Source organism: Schistocerca piceifrons, chromosome 8, assembly GCF_021461385.2.
Source record: "Schistocerca piceifrons isolate TAMUIC-IGC-003096 chromosome 8, iqSchPice1.1, whole genome shotgun sequence".
Classification (NCBI taxonomy): domain Eukaryota; kingdom Metazoa; phylum Arthropoda; class Insecta; order Orthoptera; family Acrididae; genus Schistocerca; species Schistocerca piceifrons.
This window is the reverse complement of record NC_060145.1, coordinates 18019561-18038398: the sequence shown is the minus strand read 5'-3', so window position 1 is coordinate 18038398 and position 18838 is coordinate 18019561. Positions and strand designations below refer to the sequence as shown.

The 18838-nt window shown below is 45.4% G+C and overlaps 1 protein-coding gene across 1 annotated transcript in view; it reads left to right on the top strand.

The window, feature by feature from the left end:
• LOC124711312 (putative fatty acyl-CoA reductase CG5065) overlaps positions 1–18838 on the top strand; it is a 402306-nt gene that overhangs the window by 24308 nt on the left and 359160 nt on the right. Inside the window, exon 2 of the mRNA XM_047241329.1 lies at positions 4515–4519. Within this exon, the coding sequence (XP_047097285.1) occupies positions 4515–4519 (5 nt within the window). The remainder of the gene's footprint in view (positions 1–4514; positions 4520–18838) is intronic.

Genomic DNA, 18838 nt, shown 5'->3' with positions numbered 1-18838 from the left:
ATGCAGGGGGCAGATGTGGATTGCGACTCGAGCAAGCAGTGTTCAAAACCTCCCTCGTGCCAAATTTTGATTTTTATTTATTTAATTTTTTTTTTATTTTCGCTGTTCGGTTTACTCAAATTTGTGTCAGTGCCGTGGTGTAACGTCCGTTTGCAACAGCGGCGTGTTATTTGACAGTTGATTCTGCGCAACTAACCTATGAGCAGCCAAGTGGCTTTCGGATGGGAACCGCAAACGTTTGATGACAAGGCGACAAGTCAACCGAATTCTCCACCGGAAAACACGTCTGGTGTGTCACACACGGCTTTAGTGACAGTACGTGTGCCATATGATAGGAATATCTTATCGACGCACCCACGCCTGGTAAGTGAGTGAGACATGGAGACATGCCTCCTTGCCCCATTTAGGGTTCGTATGAATGTGAATACTCCCAAAGAACCGATGCAAACATAATAGTTTGGCACATAAACTGCAACAAATAAACGCAACAGTTTCACAATCACACAGTTTCTCTGGGCTCTGTTGAAACATATGTTGTTTTTTTATGTTTTTGTAGTTGCGTTCCGTTTTGGAAGCCTTGACTCTCCAATTCCTTTGTTGTAAGATATAGTTCACCCGTTTAATTGTTGTTTTCATTTGAAATGAAACTGCTACGCAAAAACCAAAAAACTATTAATTAATTAACTTGCTCTTTCGCCTTTGTCTTTGGCAAAGATAAGACAGGTACTGCATAAGAAAACCTCTCTTTTGATTTTTTTTTTTTTTTGCCTAGAAACATAAATTATAAAAGTTTTACCAGTCTAATACAAACAATCTGTGAAATACATTTGACTATAGATGAACATGTTTTTCTTAATGGCTGCTGTAAGAAGAGAACGGGTAAGGTACAGGATGAGTTGGCGGTCGGAGGTTTCTGCTTCTCCGGTTCTCAGAGAACGACAGGCAAAGTCGGAGAAAACTGCTACAACCCGCGATGAAGACGACGTCTCCTTTAGCAGCTACAATATTCACAGTCGCCGTAAGATTTTCTGGAAAACGCTTTCAAAATGAGAAGGTTGAACAAACAGTGGCAGTGCGGTATCTTCTGACTAACAAACTGGTCGCTTAGGGAACGTCTCGAACACTTAAGCTGACGGCGAAATATTGCGCGTCGTTCGGACCGTGATAGTAGCAGATTCGCCCAGTGTTGTCAGTTTGCGAAGAGATCACTATGCACCGCATTTAAAAACACACTAACAGTTTTTTTTAAGGTCTGCGGATCCAACATCGAATAAAAGTTCGTAAACGATATTTACTTTTTTCACAAATTCAATTTTTTTTTTACCCTTAACTACTATGGTCATTCACAGGAACACAATTACTATGGAGGGGTCTCAAAGACCGCATTTTTATATCATATATATCAAACCAAAATTTTGGAATATATAGTTTCTTGACTTCTTGTCGTTCATTACACTTCTTAGAGGTGATCTTTGTAGAAATTTGATTTTTTTTAACAACGCAGTATTTTAAACACTTTGACAATTAAAACTAAGCGAAATCTGGAGTATATTTTTATTTTATGAGTTACGAAAAAACAGCAAATAGTTAACTTTTAAACACTTTGACAATTAAAACTAAGCGAAATCTGGATTATATTTTTATTTTGTGAGTTACGAAAATTACAGCAAATAGTTAACTCTCTACTCACACACACATTTTCATCGGAGGGATTATATAACTAACTGGCGATATAACAAGGTGGAAAAACCCAACTTGATAAACTGAAACTGTGATCTTAACAGTCACAAGATGTAAATTACATTAGCCGGAATTTTCTGGACCAACCAATTCAACAAGCAATGCAAGTTTGCAATCTAAATGAAAACGATCACTTTTGGAAACAGTCTCGGGCACAACTGAGACGTTAACAGTAAATACGGTTATTGCAGCAGGTCTGTCATCAACTTGTACGAATGGAATGGAATCATCCTGTTGTTGTTCTGTACGCAAAACCTGTGAGAATCTTCCGGACGTCAATAGAGTAATGGCTCTTTTGATACGTAACAGAAAGGCTTCCACCAGGCAACTAGCCACAGATGCTTGTAGCTGATGATGTGTTTCCTGCGGCAGAAGGACGTAAATGTGACCGGAGCGCCGACTTCACACCCGCCTTCGCGAATGAGATCTCTGGCGACTTCAATTGGTGCCTTGCCCTTTACCGATTGCCACAAGAGACCAGAGTGACCTATTTATTACAGTTGACCTCTCTCTTCCCTTTTTTTCGGTTTCGTATTGCCCCACAGCGGAGGTAATATCCACTCCGCCACAACTGTGCACCAGCGCTCGAAAAAGATTTCTCCCAGCAGATCTTCATCGAGTTCCCTAATTTCTGCTGACCAGGACGCACTACTAACCTACACTTAATATCAACCAACCAGTCGTAGTAACATTTGTCGTGAAGGGTGCGAATCGTGCATGTTTTCTCAAATGACAAGGGATTCCGTAAACACCGGATTTCCTCAGCCCTACACTATCTTTAACCGAGCCAAGGGGAGGTCTAAGTTCGGCTGGCGGACCGAGCTCACTTCTGATATTATACCTCCTTAAAATCCTTTCTATCGTTGGAGATAAAAGTACCGGCATATTGTAGAAAAGTAACCGATCTACTTACGCCTGTGCCACGCGCAAAATTGTAAATTGCAGAGTAATCATGTAGGTAGGTCTTCTGCTTGTTCTGGAGAATGTCCGAACTCCAAAGCTCCACGGATTTCCTTTTCAGTGTAGCCATTCAGTTTGAACACAAGCTAAAGGTTTCCTAGCCCATGCGCCAAGGGCCAACGCTCGCGGTAAGCATCATTTCCGACGAGATTTAGAAAACATTGTTCTCACCTGAAGCAGCTTCGTCTTTCTGAACAAGATTTTCTTTGAAGAGTCAACTAACAACGTCATCATAGCCCCTGAGACTGTCTCCCGTAGGTGAAGATGAAAAGTTGCGCACAGAAACATGACATAGTTCGTGCCTTAATGCCCATAAAACCAATTACACCGTGCAATTAAAATTTTTTTTTGTAGAAATAAGGAGTATCAACCTTGTCATCGACTCATTAGTTTTCGCTGTAATAAATCGTATACAAAAACCAATTAATTTTATTTTTCTGACGTTAGCTAAATGTTACTTATCTTTAGTCAGTTTAAAAGTAGTAGGTTTTTTCAGTGTAAAGTTTAGTAAGGTGCCAAATTCTGTTGAGATATAGACTGATATTTTATTTTGTTGAGGAATTACGTGCTTGGTAAGGTTGTAAGTGACTGCCCTACAGAGAAGTCCCACAACACGCCCTCCTCTACAGCTGTACTCCGCAAGCCACGTCGCGGTGTGTGGCGGCGGGTGCTTCGTGTATCACTGCCCCTGCCCGCTTTCCTGTACCAGCCGCAATTGGCCCGTGGCAAGAATGCTTGTTAAGTCAGCGTCTCTCTGATTTTATCATCGTGACCTTTTCGCCACATATGCGTAGGAGGAAACAAAATGTTAGTTGACTCTTCTAGGAACGTAAGCTCTCGGAATTTTAAAAGTAAGCCACAACGTGGTGCATGACGCTACTCTGTTAGCGCCTACCACTGCAATTGGCTGATCATCTCTGTCACAAAATGGAACTGTAACGAAACGCCCTGCTCTTCTTTGTATTTTCTCTACTTCGCTTATCAGGTCACCGACTGGCAAGCAGAACGCAAGTGTCGGTCGAACGTGGGTTTTCTGTGCTACCTATTCCGTATGAGTGCCACAGATCCTGACGGTTCTTCCAGTGAATCTCAGTCTGGCCTGTGCCTTGCCTATCATTAGTTTTACGTGCTCGTGCCCGTTTAAATTACACCGTACAAAGAGATATTTATGGGTGTGATTGCTTCCTATGACTGTTCGGCATTCGTTTGATTGTTCGGGATTCGTTTACAGTACAGTCAGCAGCCTTTTCGCCTGTGTATAAACGATGTACGTCGCGACTTCTGTATACATCAGAATCGTCCTCGAACGTCCTAATGGAGCATCTGACGCTGTACTCTTGGTGCTTTGTATATACTGTGAACAGAAATGCCTGTACGGCACGCCCGTTCAGGCTGCACGTAGCGAGTGTCTCGCTTCTGGAGCTGGAAGCTGTAGAGTGGAGAAGCGGCGCACGCAAGTGCAACGCCTTCATTGAGGCTCCAATTGTTCATTCATTCGGCCGCTTCCGTCGCTTAGTGGTCCACAAAGGGTGCCCGCTAGGGCTCCGGTAGGCCGGTAGGCCGCGTCTTATACGGGCTTACAAGCCCGTCAATGACAACTTCAGTCGGATACTGTGTGAACTTTTTCCGGCAAGGAACAATAACACCGGTAGCTTATACCTTCCAACAACTTATTTAACCCTGTTCGCCGACCTTTAATTGAAGTACTCTAACATTAAACAGCGAGTGAATGTACTGTACCGTCCATTCAGAATCAGCCGTTAATTCCGACTTTCAACTCCACTGCGGATAGACGAGTTGTCAACGTCAGAAAGAACGAGTTTTTTTGTAATGGAATACAGAATAAGTGCAATTTTTATTTTGTTGGCCTTTGGCATCAACCATTTAACCAGAAAAATGAGTAACAACAGAGGTGGCGTCAGCTATCATACACACAGCTTAGGCATTATAAATCACATTTAGAGGTAAAGTACATGGTACGCTTTACACAGTCACACATTGAACACAGTCCTTATATCAGAACTCCTCGCGATTGATCCTTTGTGTCTGACGTATGACTGGATAACGGACAAAGTTTTTGCTGATTTTCACACTGATAGATTAAATTTGTTGCACCGAGTGCATGGCGCTTAGTGTTTGAGTCCCATTGCTGCTTTTCCAGGTTTTCCAGTGTACTCTTCGTATTCGTGACAATAAAGATGTCTTCGAACCGATTTGCCGCATATCAAAGGGCTTCCTTCATTGCAAGGACTTCGGCAGCGAAGGTGCCGGATTCCGTCGGAAGCTGAAACATAGCGCAAGATAGAGGATCCGCGCAGAAGTTAGCAAACCCGGTGCCCTCTGTTACTTTGAAGCCGTCAGTGAATAGACAAATGAGGACAACGTTGATGCAATTAGATGGAAAACGCCACAGGAAATAGTGAAAGTTCGATCCGACCCTCTGGGCTGATAGAACGTTGTTGGCCATTAGTTCAGTACTTCGTATTCCACGCTAAATGCAGGACGCACACAGCCTTTTACGACTAGCGTTATCACATATATCTTTGCTGCCTGAATCTCTGAACTACAAGACGTGACCTCCTCCGTAGAATCCTATCGATGTACCCGTTGTGCCCAATAAAGCAGTTAAGATTTTGAAGAGGAGGATAAATAACTCCTCCCACACACACACACACACACACACACACACACACAGTCTCTTCTGTCCGTTACCAAATTAACTATTCCTTGATGTCTCAGTATGTGTCCCATAACACACCCCTTCTGTTACTCAAGTTGTGCGTAAAGCTCTTTTCCAGTTTGTTTCAATTCAGTACCTCTTCATTAGTTATCCGGTCTACGCAGCAAATCTTCAGAATTAGTCTCAAACAAAGCTTGAACGATACAAAATAACATGCTGGCTGTGACTTTGTGAAAAATGAAATTTTCTTTTTTCGTGTACATTAAAGCCAAACAAACGTCGAAAAACAGGGAGAGATGGCCCAGTAGGTAAAGGGAGTGGATCTATACACGAAAACTTTCCTGATTTAAACGTCGCGATCCGTATTCGAAAATTGTCATCATTTAGACGTCGCATGGTTCCCCTCTGTATGACCTGAGTTGAGTGCTGGAGTTTTTCTCGTATAATTTCCCTTTTTTTCCAGCGGGTATCGCATGCTGCTGCTAAACTATCTCAGTACCAGACGCATATTCTACATTTATGTATAAAAGTCCGCGAACTGCCTGTATTTGACATTTCCATCCGCAGGCGACCGTAAGATGCCTGGCGGAGGGTACGTTGTATCAGTACGAGTCAATCCCTTTCCTGTTCCCGCTCGTAAACAGCGCGCGGGAGAAACGACTACCTGTGCCTCCGTACGACCCATGCTTTCTCCTGTCTTGTTCTCGCGGCCCTTACCCGAGATGTACGTCGGCGGCAGCAGAATAGTTCTGCAGTCAGCCGTAAATGGTGGTTCCCTAACTTCTCTCAACATTGTTCCGCCAAAAGAACTTCGTCTTGCCTCCAGGGTTTGCCATTTGAGTTCAGGGAGCATTGCCAATAATACTCGCTTGTTGATCGGACCTATCGGTAACAAAGCTAACAGCGCCCATTTGAAGTGATTTGATGTTTTCCTTTTACCGGACCTGGTGGGGATCCAAAACACTCGATCAGTTGTCAAGAACGGATCGGACAAGTGTTCTGTACAGATGAGCCGCGGCGTCGGTCATTCATCCTCCCTGCTGTTCACCTTACGTGCCGCGGCCCTTCCACTTCATACTTTTTTGCAGCATTGCGTGTAGATATCTGATCGATGCAGCACAGTACTAATGCTGTATTCGAACGGTACAGGATTGCTTTTTTTCCTACTCGTCTCCATTAACTTCAATTTTTCTAAATTTAGCTACAGCTGTCATACATCATGCCAAATAAAAATTGTGTCCAAGTTATTCTGAGTCCTGCTACAGTCACTCAGCGACGGCAACTTGGGCTGCAGGCTGCTGTCCGTCGGATCATTTATGTGAGCAGAGAATAAGACCGGTCCTATCGCACTTCCCTGGGACACTCTGGACTACACCCTTGTCTCTGATGAATACTTGTCGTCCAGGAAAACGTACGGGTCTCTCTAACAGTTGAGAAGTCTTCAGGCCACTCACGTATGTGAGAACCTACTCCATATGCTCGATCTTTAGTTAACAGTCTGCAGAGGGACACCGTATCAAACGCTTTGCAGAAATGTAGGAACGTACACTCTTGCTGTTCCCTCCATCAGTAGTCCGCAGTGCGAGGAATGCGCAAGCTGTGTTTCTTTTCAACGGAGCAGGGAAGGAGGGAAAAGATAGCGCCGATGGAGTTACTCTTCGCCACATACGTTAAGGTGTAGATGCAGACGGTGAGAATGTGTTGCGATGGTAGATTGTTGGTAAATGTGTTCTCAGGTAAGTTCTTCCGGTCTTTACTCCTCCCGCAGACGTCCGCGTCTGTTTTTTTAGAGGGAATCTTGCTTTTTTTCATTAAATCATGCGGGTGACCAGCTGCCTGTGGTTATAGGGCTTGTCGTTTTTTACCACAAAAAAATAGTTTTATAATATACCCAACAAGGTTTGCTGGTCTCTTTAAGTGGCTCAAGCTAGTCAGCTTCCGGCCGCCCTCGATATCGCCCGTCCCTGCCACGTGGACGCGGACCAGTATCTCCCGCTTTGCTGTTATTTGCCATCGGGTATTATCACCTTGGTTTCACACTGATTTTTCAGATTATTAACGTGCACGTTGGATGCATTTTCAATTTGCTTTTAGAGAGTAATGCTAATAATATAAAATAAGAAAAAGAAAAAAAAGAAACATGCATTTAGATTACTTGTAAACTATTCTTATGAGGACTTGGATACACGGTGGTGGTTATTAGGTTGAAGGATTTAATAGAATTTTGGATGTTGGGTTAGGAAACGGTATGGTTCTCCCCATCTAACCAGCAGGGTTGGAGGGCTCAGAATGTTCTTGGAGCCATCCATTCCCTGCCCGCTACGTTGCATTATGCCATTACAGGTACTGAACATGTTCCATCCTCACGTCGGTGTGAAAAGCAGAGTGCAGTCCGGGATGTCTGTGATTGTCTTTATTGTGGTGTTGATTTCGTCGTTGTGTTGATTGTGGGACGTATTGTTGCTGATGTCTGAGTCTGTTTTTGCATCGCGTCCGTGTCATCTTCCGTGTCGGAGCTGGTAGTTTCTCACGGTTCCGTCTCTCCAGTGTTTCGTGTCTGTTGTCGCAGTCTGAAGTATGGCCTTGTTTGGTTGTAAGCTTTGTGGAGTGTCCGGGATATTTCATTTGCCTCTCGGTTTATTTCATCCCACGTGTCTTCAGCCCTGACTGCCGCATTTATGTCTGTCAGCGTGTGTAGCTGCAGTTGTGCACGTGTAACTGTAGTAGTGTCTAATGGACAGCGAAGTACTGTATGTTCGGGGGGTCCGTGTTCCCCACGTATACGGGTGTCGCATTGACTGAATCCCACGCGATGTTGTAGATGCGCGGGGTATGGGCCGTTGCCCGCCAGAAAAGAAACTGTGTCTCGACGGGGGTTCATACGGTTCATATTCAGATGTTACCTGACGTCCGGGAAAAACTGGCAGACCCTACGGCCCTTGCCGTCCTTGTCCCATTCCCTCTGCCACGAGTCCACCCTCCATTTGATGAGTTGTCGTCTGTCATTGAGATTCTGTCCTGTAACCTCTGTCACGTTATCGTGTCTCCCTGCCTTTAACCAGTACGTGACTGCCCGTAGTCTGATTGTGAGGTCAGTCGGGAAAGCGCTTCCGTCGACGTAGTAGCCGGTCGGTGTGGCCGAGCGGTTTTTAGGCGCTGCAGTCTGGAACCGCGAGACCGCTACGGTCGCAGGTTCGAATCCTGCTTCCGGCATGGATGTGTGATGTCCTTAGGTTACTTAGGTTTAACTAGTTCTAAGTTCTAGGGGACTGATGACCTTAGAAGTTAAGTCCCATTGCTCAGAGCCATTTTTTTCGACGTAGTTCCGAAGGTTCGAGATAACCTGACCAGAGCGCTCTCTGCCCCTTCCTTACGGTGTTCCTGTATGTTGTCAGATGTAGCCTGTAAGCCCAGATGCTATGCTCTGGTCATCATAAGAATAAACCTGATGCAAACAAACACAAACGCGATGATTGGTCAGAAGCCGTAGGACACGTACACTAGTGGTGTTAAACGCTCTGGGAAATAGATCCTACCTATGTATTAGATATCGTATTACTAAATTTCGTTAAATGAAAGTTTAAGATATTCTAATGTATTAACAGCCATAAACGTGTTTCTTGATCACGCTTTAATTGTGTAGTTTTTATTTCAAAAATCGTGTGTAGTTACAGCCTGATTGTCGCGCTGTTAATACGCAGTAAGAAAATGGCTGAAGCTTCCTGCTCCGTAGCGGAACACACGTGTGGAACATGGTTAGAAAGTGCCGAGAAATAGGTTGTTCTTAATGTTTTTCATAAATTTACAGAAAAATGCGGCTTTGAAATTTTCCGATGGACTGTATGTGATACAGTTGAGACACAAATACACGCGGATGTATAGCGAAATCTATAGCGTAGGACTGACAATCTGTTGCAGTTGCCGGCCGGAGTGACCGTGCGGTTCTGGGCGCTACGGTCGCAGGTTCGAATCCTGCCTCGAACATGGATGTGTGTGATGTTCTTAGGTTAGTTAGGTTTAATTAGTTCTAAGTTCTAGGCTACTGATGACCTCAGAAGTTCAGTCGCATAGTGCTCAGAGCGATTTGAACAATTTTTCTGTTGAAGTTCATATATCGGAGTTTAAATGGTTCTGAGCACTCTGGGACTTAACATCTGAGGTCATCAGTCCCCTAGAACTTAGAACTACTTAAGCCTAACTAACCTAAGGACATCAGACACATCCATGCCCCAGGCAGGATTCGAACCTGCGACCGTAGCAGTCACGCGGTTCCAGACTGAAGCGCCTACAACCGCACGGCCACAGCCGCCCGGCGTCGGAGTTTAAAGTCTCGCGTCGGTAATCCTTTTTTTTTTTTTTTTGTTTATTTGAAATACCTACATCTCGTAATTGTAAAATTCATCATCATTTTTTATGAGTAATGCACGTCTTCTTGTTTCTAATTACATACTAGACGCGAAATCCCTGTTTTCATTTCAAATAGAAGTTCTTAACTATCGATGTTTTATGAAAGATTGTTAATAAAGGATTCTTAACTTAAGAAAGAATAGCAGTTTAATTTTTTAGGATAAAAGTGAAAAAGCAATTAATCTATTTGGACTATGTCCATTGTTTCACACGAACCAGAGTGACAAGTGTCGTAGAACACTCATTTTCATATCATTGCGCACACCATACAAATGCTAAATGTTTACATTGGCCACTGTTACCATTACAGTATGAACCCAACAGAGCCGGCCGGTGTGGCCGAGCGGTTCTAGGCGCTTCAGTCTGGAACCGCGCGACCGCTACGGTCGCAGGTTCGAATTCTGGCTCGAGCATGGATGTGTGTGACGTCTTTAGATTAGTTAGGTTTAAGAAGTTCTACGGGACTGATGATCTCAGATGTTAAGTTCCATAGTGCTCAGAGTCGTTTGAACCATTTTTTTGAACCCAACAGAACTGATTTGGAGCCAAATTACGGGCTTTGTCGCGAGAAATAACAAGACTTAAGCTGCCAGACATACTGGAACTAACGCACGAAGCTTCGCAGCCTTTTCACATGTCACTGACGAACGCTGGCGGGATATAGAACGGCTCGTCATAAAAGGAGAGGAGAAAATGAGGCGCGTGGTTGGCTTCGTCGATTCTGTTGTTGATCGACTCGTTATCAACGTAGCAGATGACAGTCCCAGAGCTGAAATGAATTTCTCGGATTCGGATAAGGAGGACGCTAGGAGATTACCAGGCGACTGACTGTAATTATTACGTTCAGTGACCTCAGTATTCAACGATAGGCGAAATCCCTACAGTATGCTTTTGCATCGCACATAGGTCGCTCAGAAAAATTACCCTGTGTTTAAGTTAGGAATTTTCATCAGTCTTGTTTGTAATTAGACTTCTGTGTTAGGTGAGAACGAAAGCATTTTATGTTTTCCGTCTGGTCACCTAAGAAGCGTGCTGTAGCGATGGAGTTCGGCGAATATTATTTCATTCTATTTAAAAATTGAATGACATTCGAAGCTATATTGTGTACGTCTGAACTGCAACTGCTCATTGCAGGTGAGGTAGACCAGCTGGCCGGCCAGTGGTGTCCTTGCTAAATTCGCCGGTAAGGCTATTGTCCCGCAGTCTACGTGCGTGTAAACACAGCATAAAACGTATCCTTAGGAGTGTTCTTGACTGTACTGGACACAGCTTGGCTTCCGCTCCACGTGAAACGAAATCCAGTGAGATTCAAGCAAACGCGGGAGAATACATCGTGTAATAATCCATTAAATTTCGGGCATGCAGCTGCGCAAACGAAATTTCTTCCACTGATATTTCTGATACGCTGAGGATGGCCGGACGATACGCGGCCGAAATATCAGTGAAAGGAATTTCATTTGCGCGGCTCACGCCCGAAGTTTAATGGACTATTCATTAAGTCGCGAAAAGTTGAAAATGCACATCGTGTAATGTTTACATCAGATTTATTGTTATGATAGAGACGGGGCCCCTCCACGCCCGCACCAACATGGTGACCAGACCAAACGTTCTACTGTCACCTCCGTCAACATGTTAGTTATCTAATAGGTGGGTCACAGGATGCTGGGCTGTGATGTTATCCGTGCGTCTGGGTGACACTAAGCATTAACACGGTCCATCAGGTGATAGATAGTGGACGAAACGCGAGTGAGGGTAGCAATTTGAAGAGCAGAGGGGGAAAAAGTGCCAAGGCTCATGCCGTGGGAAAAAACCCCTGCGACAGTGGGATGAGTAGTAAGAGCAGTAGTGGTTTACTAGCTGCGATAGTTCATGCAAGATTGGATTTGTTAGTGTGGGTATTATGGATCATTACCGTGGCAGGCAATGACGGTGTATCCCAGTTTGCTGCAGCCGCTGCATACCTGGAACAATCAAGATCGTTATATAGTAGTGGGAGATCGGCCATAGATCATCTCGCTGTGTGGGGGATGTGTGGAGCTTGTCTGCATGCAGTGTACGGTACGGTTTCCCTGTGGTGCCAGTTATTCGGCAAGTGTGTTCCAGCTGGATATCCAGTAATGGCGTCTGATTAACAGGGGCTCACCTGTACCGTTGTGTTTGCGTGTACTTGGCCATAGATATTAGGTCCTTACAAGTATGTCTTTTGGTCTTTTATGTTTCCATCTACGGTTGTGGTCGTAGTTCCCCAGATTCAGAATAAACGGGTTCTGCGAATGTCTGGGGTTTCTGTATAGTCTTGTGGTGAGGTTGTGGATTACCTCCGCGAGAGTCTCAAGTCGGTATTCCCGGTGAAGGTCCGCGATGCGTGTGTATCGTGGAGCATTGCTTATGATTTTGAGTACTTTGTTTTGTATGAGCTGCAGACGGCGCAGGCGTGTAGGCACAGCGCATCCCCAGACAGGGGCTGAGTACGTCATCAGGGGTCGAATAAGTGTCATGTACATGGGCCTCGACACCCTTCTGTTCAGTGTGCTACGCCTGTTGAGCATGGGGTAGAGCTGTTTGAGCCTCGCGCTTGCTCGGTTGGTCATGTGTTGTATGTGGTCCCCCCAGAGTAATTTCCGGTCCAGCCAGACACCGAGGTGTTTGACTTTCTCGCGGAAACGTATTGGGCGTGCACGTAGAGTTATTGGTCTACAGTGTCGGTGTTTGCGCAGTTGCTTCGGTCTTCTAGTGAACAGAACGGCTTCGCACTTGTCGACGTTTACTCTTAACACGCCATTTCTCCAACCAAGGCTCGGCCACTCTGAGCGCAGTCTGTAAGCGTGACGTAATGTTTGATGGTTTCCAGTCTTGCGCGAGGATGGCTGTGTCATCCGGGTAGATTGCCATCGCTGTGTTATGTGTGGTTGGGAGATCGTTTATGTAGGGGCCCTAGGATGCTTCCCTTGGGTACTCCAGCGTGTATACCGTGTCGTGTTGATTGTTTTCCCTGGCGGACAGCCTTCTGTGATTTTCTTGACGACATTCTGATTGCCTGGACCCCATTACATCGCCCTATCTGTACAATTACCAGTTGACGCCCGCAGGTGACCCGTCGTGTTGGGCTAGGCGCTGCGTAACCCGGGAGGTCACACACACACACACACACATCCGGACTGCCCCCGCGCCTGTGCCTCGCCATTAATAATTCACGCCGCAGCCGCGGCCGGCCGCTAACCAACAGCTGTCCGCAGAGTTTTAGCCGGGGCCGGGGCCAGGGACGAACCCACCCCTCCCCTCTACCCCCACCATTCCCCGCCCCTTCCCAGCCGCTGCCTGCGCCGCCAGCCAGGGATCGATAGTCGCCGCTGCGTGCGCTCCGCTCGCGCCTCGCACTTTGTTGAAACATAAAAGGGGGCGGGGGAGGAGGGGTGGGGGTGGGCGCGGCGGCAGCTGTTCCTTTCCCCGGCACGGAAAACTGCGCCGGCAGCCGCCGCCAGCTGCCTGCCGTAATTACTGTCGGGAACGCACAAAAGTGACGCGTCACGGTACGGGTCCGGAACGGCGCGCCGGTCGATGCGGCAGCATTCGATCTTTCCGTTACGTCATAAGTCTATCGTGCTGTTCCCTGTTCCAAGTGGTGCACTGTCTCACCGTGTTCGCCGATTTCGCTTTCTTTCGACACGAGTTGGGCTGCATAGCTTGTAATGTTCGTTCAAAATGATGGAGCACAGCAGTCACTCGTCCTCTCTTTTCAGGCTTTATTAAAGCAATTCTAGATTTGGGCCAGTAACTAGCCACAGTCAATGCACTATTTCAGAGTTTTAGTACATGTCCTAGTACCTCAGGCCTGTGTTGTTCGAGCTCGCGTCACAGTTCATACAAGACTACTCACGTACTAGGACATGTACTAAAACTCTGAAATAATGCATTGACTGTGGCTAGTGACTAGCCCAAATCTAGAATTGCTTTACTAAAGCCTGAAAAGAAAGCAGGAGTGACTTTTGTGCTCCATCATTTTGAAAGTCATATCACGGTCGTTGAGTGCAGCCCACATTCCTAGTGGAAGGTAACTTGATGTTATAATGTTCGTGTTTAATTTGTTTGCTAAACATTTTGGAATAATTTAGCAGCCTAACTTTAGATTTTTGTCTCCGTGGCCTGATGGTTAAGGATGATGGGTTTTTTGGTGTGGAAGATGTTTACAACAGAATTAATGGTTCTGTAGTAGTCGAGGTAGCCCATAACTGCACTACGTAAAGCAATGTATCATTTTTAAACACAATAGAACAGAGTCGCACCTTCGTCTTCCAACTGCTCACGTCCAATCTCAACACAGACCAAGTACGTCGAAATATCGTCACACGGTGTTCTCCTGATCCAAACACGTAGTCCAACACTTTTACATCCGACACCACTTCCAGAGGACGAAAACGGAATTTAGGAATCCATTTTTCGCTATCGTTTTCCACGATAAGGCCTGAAGCGGATTTCCTAGCCCAGTGAAATATGACGTCATCTGATTTACAGCCGCTATTTCTCTTCAATGAATTATTACAGGTAGCTATCTTCGTACTCGGTCCAAAATTTCTAGTTCGTCTTCAGTGTAAAAAAGTCAATGTCAATATTAGCCAATAATTTTTAAAGATAAGACGTAATCTGATAATACAAGCACGTTTCAAAAACGGCTGTGGATTTACACGGGAGCGAAAATCGATTGCAAAGGTGGAAAACAGGCAGCAAGGCTCGGATTTCCAGAATCGATTTTGCGAGCGTTTACGTGACCAAACAGAAGTGGTTCTGGGAAGTTAGTTTACGAAATCCGGTTTTGGGAGCCCGAGTAACATGGTGACTATAATTCTTTGACTGGAGCCGTTGACGTGAACACGCAAGTGGCATCTGTGCTCTGACGTTTACTTCTAATAAAAGGCGGTACATTTTTCTCACTACGTGGTACAATTGTACCGATTTAGCTGCCGCCTGGGCGACCACTCATTCGCACTCCTTACTCTACAGTGCAGAGTAACTCCGAGTAATGGGTTGTGGATCCCTTACAAGGTTGTTATCTCTTCAAATTCATATACACGTAAAATATGTTTTGGTAAAAGATTCTGCCTTGAACTAACATAGATGTTTCAGTGAAATTTCACCATCATCTGATAATGCAGAAACTTCATTAATAAAATTCTGTGGATGAAACTGTGTTTGCTCAGCGACGAATCGCCTTCTAATACATTTTTATTTGAATTAATGATTATTAGAGTACGTAAATAAGAAACTACAGAAACTCCGCGATCTGATCCTCTCAGCGTCATTGGGATGTTGTGTGGAGGGGCGAAAGTCAATTTTCGGTTTTGATATCAATATCTGTCTCGACAAAGCCTAACCTAAAATCTTCACTTTTGAAGATATTATTCTGAAAGCAAACAGGGACGCAAAAAATAAGTCCTAACCTCAAGATTTTTATTGGTGATGTAAGTCTTTCCATGTTTTCCTTGGCCTTCAGAATCGTTTTTCACCCTTATTAAAATACTACAATGCCATTTTGAGGTGATTTTCGCAATGAAAGCCGCACTGCCCCATCTGCGAGGAACATCTTCAAAGGAGGAGTTGTATCTTTTTCGAGGGTCCATGCACGCCTTGGCTCGCATCGCAACACGGTATAAAAAAAAATGGTTCAAATGGCTCTGAGCACTATGGGACTTAACTTCTGAGGTCATCAGTCCCCTAGAACTTAGAACTACTTAAACCTAACTAACCTCAGGACACCACACACATCCATGCCCGAGGCAGGATTCGAACCTGCGACCGTAGCGGTCGCGCGGTTCCAGACTGTAGCGCCTAGAACCGCTCGGCCACTCCGGCCGGCAAAACACGGGGTATAACGGCCGGGCATTTTTTTAAAAAGTGTCACATTTCCGTCTGTGGAACTTTACATTTTACTTTATTGATTTTACTTTAACTCATAAATATTTCCTGTATTCATGTATTTAATTTTTATATAGCTGCACGTTTTTGCTAGAGACTCTAATACTCTGTATAATGTATAGAACTTACTGAAGCGCAAGGAAACAGAGTCAAGACAGGAATAATAACACTGTGTAAATGTATATGCTGAATGAAAAATTAGAGCCCTTTCATGTTTGTACAGAGACGGATCACTCGTTTAGAAGTTTATTAATCATATCACATATGCGGCTACTGTGTCTCGCTGTCTTCCCATCTTGAAACTGAGAGATGAATCTGTGTTTCTTCAAAATTTCCTATGTGGACACAGGTTGTCGGCAGTCGAGCGGGGTTCCTGACATTTTTGCGTAAGGGTATTCCCGTACGGAGGTCGGCATGTTCAAAAAATGTTCAAATGTGTGTGAAATCTTATGGGACTTAACTGCTAAGGTTATCAGTCCCTAAGCTTGCACACTACTTAACCTAAATTATCCTAAGGACAAACACACACACCCATGCCCGAGGGAGGACTCGAACCTCCGCCGGGACCAGCCGCACAGTCCATGACTGCAGCGCCTCAGACCGCTCAGCTAATCCCGCGCGGCATCGGCATGTTGAGTGACGTAGCGGGAGCAGTCCAGCAGTAGGTGATTTAGATCTGCCAGTTCTGAAGGTTGATACTCGCAATATGGGAACAGTTAAAACTTTGGTTCTGCAGAGATTTAGAATGTAACACCAGTGTCCACTTCGCATTGTTATTATTGCTGTTTTTTGAAACTGAACAAATCTGACATCTAAATAACATGTTCTTATGGGAATGAACGGTTGAATCAGTGCAAAGTTGCGTCCTCTCATATTCCGAGAGGTTTCCCAGAATCGGTACCATTCATCAAATAGGCCCACCCCTTTTGTTTTAGAAGCTGCGAAGTCTGTGTAGAGCAGAAGTAAAAAGAAAGGTATCCCTTCCGTGATACTACTCCCTGTTAATTTCTCGACTTTTCCGTTGTCTGTGATTCCAGAATGCCCATTGACTGTTGGTAATTTAGGTTTATCAGTCCAGTCGTTGGAGTACGAAATCTTTTTTAAATGCATTTAGAATGCCACAGGGCATTTATGATTTGTGTTTGAGTAGTAACCCAGTGTGGAGGGTCAAAAAGAGGCCAGTTGAGCAAAGAGCCTGAGATTCTTCGAATCACGATCCAGTAGTTTCTGCGTGGTAACACTGGCGTGGAAAGCGTGCTACCGTCCGTTACATTCTCCTAACACCTGTCTTCGTTTCGTCGTCAATAGAAAATAACGGCTGGAGGCTAAACGATGAGCAACAGCCCCAGCGGGCTGCACAGTAAACTCCGCCCACCAGTGCCGCGTGGTCTTCTGTGCTGTGCCACGTCACTGGCTAACACCTTAACAAAGCCGTGATAACGTTGTTTGCACCACACTAAGCGCCGCCGCGCATATCCTCGTAGGCAGCAGAATTACACTGCAAACATCGCCCTATCGTCTCTACACGGATCCTTCTGTGTCTGACACCTGTGTAGGAATGGCAGAAACTGAAAAGGCTGTGTGACAATTGATTCCTAAAGTTTAGGTTTCCTGTTATTCCAATTTATTAGGACCCTGCTCAGTGCATTCCTGACGTTTCCATTACGCTATATGGGAAACGGTCATCTCTGAAAGACGGATTGACCAAAATCCTGGAGTCAGACAGTCCACATCAGGGTGCAGGGGATGTTGTGTACACACTGTGTTCTTCCATTTACTTACACTACGTGATCAAAAACACCTGGCTGAAAATGACTTACAACTTCGTAGGGCCCTCCATCGGTGATGCCGGAATTAAGTATGGTGATGGCCCACCCTTAGCCTTGATGACAGCTTCCACTCTGCCGACAGGCATACATTCAGTCAGGTGCTGGAAGGTTTCTTTGGGAATGGCAGCCCATTCTTCACGGAGTGCTGCACTGAGGAGAGGTATCGATGTCGGTCGGTGAGGCCCGGCACGAAATTGGCGTTCCAAAATGTCCCAAAGGTGTTCTATAGGATTCAGGTCAGGACTCTGGACAGGCCAGTCCATTACAGGGATATTATTGTCGTGCAAACACTCCGCCACAGGCAGTGCATTATGAACAGGTGCTCGATCGTGCTGAAAGATGCAATCGCCATCACCGAATTGGTCTTCAACAGCGGGAAGCAAGAAGGTGCTCGAAACATCATTGTAGACCTGTGCTATGATAGTGCCACGCAAAACAACAAGGGGTGCAAGCCCGCTTCGCGAAAAACACGACCATACCATAACACCACCGCCTCCGAATTTTACTGTTGGCTCTACACACGCTGGCAGATGACGTTCACCGGGCATTCGCCATACACACACCCTGCCACCGGATCGCCACATTATGTACCGTGTTTCGTCACTCCACACAACGTTTTTCCGCTGTTCAATCGTCCAGTGTCTACTCTCCTTATATCAAGCGAGGCGTCGTTTAGCATTTACCGGCGTGATGAGTGGTTTATGAGCAGCCGCTCGACCGTGAAATCCAAGTTTTCTCACCTCCCGCCTAACTGTCATAGTACTTGCAGCGGACTCTGACGCAGTTTGGAATTCCCGTGTGATGGTCTGGATAGATGTCTGCCTATTACACATTACGACACTCTTCAACTGTCGGCGGTTTCTGTCAGTCAACAGTCGAGATCGGCCTGTACGCTTTTGTGCTGTACGTGTCCCTTCACGTTTCCACTTGACTATCACATCGGAAACAGTGGACCTAGGAATGTTTAGCAGTGTGAAAATCTCGCGTACAAAAGTATGGCACAAGGGACACCCAATTACCTGACCACGTTCGAAATCCGTGAGTTCCGCGGAGCGCCAGATTTTTCTCTCCCACGATGTCTAATGACTACTGAGGTCGCAGATATGGAGTACCTTGCAGTAGGTGGCAGCATAATGCACCTAATATGAAATACGTATGTTTTGTGGGGTGTCCGGATACTTTTGATCAAATAGTGCATTTGTATGTTACGTTTCCGAGACTTTGCCCGTGAGATGGAGCAGTGTGACAGGGTAGCTGGTGTTCGGAACATGTACAAACGACCGGGAGGATGACGTCTGCATCCCTAAGAGGA